The sequence below is a fragment of the Buceros rhinoceros genome, unplaced genomic scaffold (genome assembly GCF_000710305.1).
Source record: "Buceros rhinoceros silvestris isolate BGI_N320 unplaced genomic scaffold, ASM71030v1 scaffold17013, whole genome shotgun sequence".
Lineage (NCBI taxonomy): Eukaryota > Metazoa > Chordata > Aves > Bucerotiformes > Bucerotidae > Buceros > Buceros rhinoceros.
This window is the reverse complement of record NW_010401990.1, coordinates 22,730-28,332: the sequence shown is the minus strand read 5'-3', so window position 1 is coordinate 28,332 and position 5,603 is coordinate 22,730. Positions and strand designations below refer to the sequence as shown.

General features: G+C 50.3%; 1 protein-coding gene across 1 annotated transcript in view; it reads right to left on the bottom strand.

Moving 5' to 3' along the window:
- Positions 1–3,986: 3,986 nt before the first annotated feature.
- Positions 3,987–5,603, bottom strand: part of BMP10 (bone morphogenetic protein 10) — a 4,897-nt gene continuing 3,280 nt past the window's right edge. The window contains exon 2 of the mRNA XM_010132494.1: positions 3,987–5,101. Coding sequence (XP_010130796.1) covers positions 4,161–5,101 — 941 coding nt within the window. The 3' untranslated portion in view covers positions 3,987–4,160. The remainder of the gene's footprint in view (positions 5,102–5,603) is intronic.

The window sequence follows — 5,603 nt, the reverse complement described above, 5'->3', positions numbered from 1 at the left end:
GAGCGCCCACCCCCACCAGGGACAAGAGGGGCCCACCCCCAGCCACTGCGAGGGTGAGGGGGTGCCCTGCTTTCCTGCCAGACCAGCGTGGGGCTCTGCCCTTCTCCCCAGGCTCCCCAGCCGGCCAGTCTGCCCAGAGCGAGGGGTGGGCAGGGCTCGGGCAGCGGGGGCAGGGCAGACCATGCTCAGCTGTCGAGCTTTAATGCTCAAAAAGCCGGGAATGTGTATCCTGGATCAGCTACACAGGGATCACACCCCAGGAAGGGATAATGCGAGAAAGCGATGGGGAGAAAACTATCTGAGGAAACATAGTCCACGTGCAGAGAGCTGATACGGATCTTTCAAGGGACCTTCTAACATCCAAGCGCTTTGAGAGATCTGGCACTGGTGCTGAGTGCGTGCACAGGAGACACCGCTGTCGAGACTTCCTCAAAGGCCACGAAATGAACGGGATGATTTGAAGTTCAGGCTCTTCTGGAGGTATTGTGTGTGTGGATTTAAGAGCAGCCATCCAAGAGCAAAGCTCTTCCCTCACCCCCCTCGCTCATATCTTATCCAGGCTCTTCCTCTCTGTACCTCTTGTGCCCGCTCCCACCCCTTTGCCTGTCCCGTCAGCAAGCGCTGCTGGCATTTCACACAGCACCCAGCAACAAGGGGCTTCGGACCTTACCCTTCCTTAGCCATGTTCCATCGGAAAGAGAGGAAAGCAAAACTGCAACTGATGCTGGTGACTTCGGTGAGGCAGGGTTCTGCATCCTTTAATTGCATGCGATAATTCAGAGATGGATGGATGGATGGATGGATGGATGGATGGATGGACGGATGGAAAGACAGAAACTTTCATACTGAAGCCATATTTTTCCAAACCGTTTTCAAATGGATTGGAACTGTTACGACTTAAGTCAAACATTTGCCAGCATGTTGCTATCACACAGATCAGAAAGGAAAGGTAAATCAATGCACACTACTATTTAATGTGAAAAATAAAATTCTTCTAGGAGCAGAAGTCACAGCACTAATGGGGATGGATGGAAGGGAAGAGGAAGGAAGGAAGGAGTAAAGAAACAAAGAAAATGAGAACATGCAGTGGAATACTTTGTTTAGGGACTTCTCCAGCCCCTGAACCATCACCACCTCCTGAACCATCACCAGCCCCGGCAGCTTGGCAGCCCTGGCTCCGCTCATGCTCTCACCACATCCCCTGTGAGTCCTATCGACACTGGCATTTAAAGCCAAGCGCCCCTGAGTTTACAGAATAACCCTCAATTTGTTCCTTAGGGAGAGCTTTTCACAAAAAACCTGTCCCCACAACCCTCTTTTTTTTTTTTGGTGCTATTTTGCCTGATGTCTGCAGAGAACAACCAGCAAATGTCTCTGCATCATAATATTCGAAGGTCAGGTAACAGTCAGGCGAGGTTTTGCTCACAGGGCAGGAAACCCAAACGGACACGTGTTAGCGAACGGAACCCCCTTCTCAGTCGTTCTCAGGTGATGAACAGCAAAGGTGCAGCTGCAGGATTCGAGAGATGCTCCGTTTTCTGCCAAAGCAGCACAGTCAGATGCATCCTGTTCTTCACCACGAACGCTGGCTGCATCCTCTTCGTCAGCAGTACAGTCCGTGTTTCTTTATAAAGAGAAGTTACTGATGCCAAAGTCCTGGCTGGCCCCTAATTCTAAGAAGCTGTCATTGATATTTTTACTGATCTTGTAAAAATTCACACGTGCAGCTTTACCGAGGGATGATGTTTCGTGCCTCCCTACGTTTGCAGTGTAACGTAACACACCGCACACTGTCTGCGCTGTTACACCCAATCTCTGGCAATATGGGGGTGGGGTGGGGTGGGTGAGGGCAGCCGCCGTGCTTTGTGACGTGGGCGCTTGAGAATGTGCAGGGATTGTGGGTCATCGCAGTGGGGAACTGCTCATTTCTGAGGCCCAGGTCCTCTGACATGCTGTTCAGAGATGTCAGTACTGCTCAGCAAAGGACAGTGCTGCAAACGGCTCCCGGCCACATCACTGCCACGGGAGCAGTCGCGGAAAAGAGATGATAAAAGCGAATGTCGGATTATCTCCCTAATGCTGGATTATCACTCCTAACAAGGTGAATGGTTTGTCTTGGCAAATGGCTTCATAAGAATCGTGGATGGTTTTGAAAGGGTCTGTGTGGTCACACTTCAACTGCTGGCTGCTGCAGTCATGTCAGCAGAGGGAAATATCACACCTCTTAGGGATTCTTTTAACGTGCCATTAACCCCGGACCAAGATTGCAGTGTCGCTCTGGGAAGGGGCCGTGAGCAGCGTCAGTCATTGCAGGGTGAGATCTGCAGCAGGCAGAAAGCAGCCCACCCCCACGGCACAGCCCCCGATCTGCAAACATGCAGCACGAGTGGAGGCTGCATAACTCGACCAGAAATGACACGGCTGACCTCTTAAAGCAACGATACCCCTGCAAGAGGAGTCACACCTTGGACGAGGCCATACGTGCTCCAGAATGGTACTGAAACTCTGCAGTGATGCAATGAGGGGAACGGGGGTAAGCGATGTTTACATGTAGCCAGGGGAGAAAAAAAAATCAGCAACCCCAGTGTCTGCGCAACGCAACTCAACAGAGAGATTCCACGTGAGAAAGATAGGATGGGTACAAGGTTTTATCCAAGTGGGGTTACACACAAGCACAAAAATAAAACATTCTGTATTCTACATTATATTACAAAGGCAGGCGGTCAATAAATAGGTCAATAAATTACGGGAAGCACAGAAGAGTACGTGTGAGAAGAGGTGACACTGGTTTTAGTCGGTGCATGACAAAGGTTTTTGTGTTCATTCCCACCAAGTGTTAGAGTGAATCTTTCAAAGCCCCTTATCACTCCCAGGGAGGATAACTTTCCCTTAAAAGTGTAAAACAGCTGCGGGAGAGTAGGGTAGCCCCTGGTGCAGGCTAAAGGAGTCAACGTCACTTACACTTCCCCAAGAATCTGACAAATTTGCAGCTTAGTATAAATAAAGTGACAGGTCTATTGTTTCTCAGCTCCGACACCTTCTTATCGCGATTTGGTGCAGAAGAGTGGCGGAAACATGGCATGTGACTCCATCATACCTAGTTCAAGGGGGTGGGAGAATATGCTCCTGAACTGACCACTTCGGCACCCCCGAAAGCAAGGGTGCTCCACCCGGCTGGCACCACGGGCTCTCCTGTTCTGTCGAGCTCTACGCCATACCACTCCCGGGCCGTTCGAACTGGGTTACGTAGCCGCAGCCTATGGAACTTACTGGACTGGATGGGGGTCTAGTTTCTTATCTGGTATAAACGGGTACAAGCCCAAGGACTCAGGAGATTTCCTGCCTCTAAAGCTCTGGCCCGTCAGAGGTAACGCATGGCTAACGTTGGAGGCAGCGCTGCCTTACACCGGGTGCTTTTGCCAATGACAGGCACAGGGGGAATTCCTTGCCGTTGCGGGTCAGAGCAGTGCCCAGGGCTGGCACCACTCCTGGGCCCAGTGCTTTCCCCAGAACGAGGGGAGAGGGAGCGGTTCCCCTCCACTCCAGACACCCAACCACCCCTGTCAGTTCCCTTTAGCTGGGACAGGGAAAGATGAAAGAGAGGAAAAAATTCTAACACCTTGTTGTGCCTTAGTGATTTAGGAGCTTCGTGATTTAGGAGAATTACCGCGACTCGAGATCTAGAGCAAGAAATTTAAAAAAGGAATCTGAGCATGTAAAGATCTGTATAGAGCTTTCACACAAAACTAAGCGGTCCAGATGTGCGTTGCCCGTAGTTCACCTGTCTTTAATAGCTCTGGAAATCCCTGCAGATGCCAATCAACATTTATCACCTTTATTCCTGTGAATTTGAACGTGCCCCTTCGGCACAAAGAGCCCTCCCAAACAATCCAGTGATCTGCTCGGTGTCCTGACAGGAAGAGGGACTCGGTCATCAGCTGGACCGCAAAGAACAGCAAGAAGCAAGCAATGGAACAAAATAGACATTCCCTACGGTCGTACCACTTGCCCATTCCCCGGAAGAGGAAACATACAATGGTCTGTACATGCCTCATTAAATAACCTTATTAAATAGGAAATCCGAAATGTACAAATTTACAGACTGAATCATTAAATACCTCCCCTGCGCACTCCCTGCCCCGGGCACGCCTTCCCTGCTACTATCTGCAGCCACACTCTGATACCACCATGCCTTCGTATTTGAACTTGTAGGTGACCACCCCTGCATCTAAGTAGAGAATAGAGATGGGATCGAGTTTGGTGGGCACGCAGCAGGCCTTGGAGGCTTTCTGGGGATTCTTCAGGTGAACCAAAGTCTGGACGATGGCATGTTTCGTTGGTGTGACATGCTCTGTTAAGGGGTAGGCGCACACTCCGTGGCACTCGTAAGCTTCGTATCCTGCCGGGGCGATGATCCAGGAATCCCAGCCAATCTCCTTGAAATCTATGTAGAGTGGCGTCTTCTTACAGTAGTTGCCTTTTGCGTTCCTCCGGATTCGGGCAGTAGAGTCATAAATGATGTTGGAGCGCATCTGGAGCAGCGCCTCCTCACCGGGCTGGTCGTGGAAATTGCCAACCTCCAGGTTCTCCAAGTCCAGGAGCTGCTCATGGTCTATCATCTCGTTCAGCTCTTGCTTCTCCTCTTTTTTGTCATTGCTTTGGTCATCAGAGAACACAACCAACAGGGGCACATGCTTTGCCTCAGAGTTGATGTCGATATCGAGTTTCCCCTCTCCGTTCTGCTCCTCTCCTTCCCTGCTCTCTATGTGAACTTCCAGCCGGTGCGTGGTCAGCCCTGCCCTTCGCCAACGCCGGATGGCTTCGGTGACATCAAAGCTTTCCCACTCGCTGCTCGTGCCGTAGATCTGCCTGGATGCCAGTGGCACTGTCTTTCTCTCTTCTACACCCACATGGTGATTTTCCAGCACTTCAAAAATGGTGACCTTCCGGTCAAACCCATCGTAGAGCATTTGGTCCCGCTCCACCAAGGTGTAGAGCCTCAGCTCTGCCATGGTGATTTCCTCATGGTGTGGGATAGAAACATTGAAAAGAAGAGGGTATTTCCGAATTCCAGTAACACCGACAGGGTGGGAAGCCGAGTCTGCAAACGACAAAGATCAAATATTTTAGAAGGGTCAATACATCCAGCAGCACACGCACCCAAGTTCATCGGACGTGTTTTGCATTGCTTGGTTTCACTTGACCAGTGCCAGCAAAGTGTTGTTTCATCATGAACCAAACCATACCTGGACAAAAGGCCAACTTGATTTGAGACATCTAAGGACAGCAAGATCCCAGACATGCTAAAGACCATAAACCTGGCTTTACAGATCCTCCTTCTACCGCCAGGCCTTCCAGGGACTTCCTTGTCACCCGAAGGACTGCATAATAAAAATGTGTGCCCTAGTACTGAAATACTTCATTTCTAGGTTGCTGCACAGCAGTTATTCTATTGGGATATCTATTAGGAATGTATTTTTACAAGCAAGGAATAATATTCCTCAGTGTAGGAGAGGAAGGGAAGAAGGATACATGAGACGGAAGGATATAAGAGAGGGGTGGCACAAGTTGCAAGACCAGCAGACTGTGTGTCAGTCTGCTCA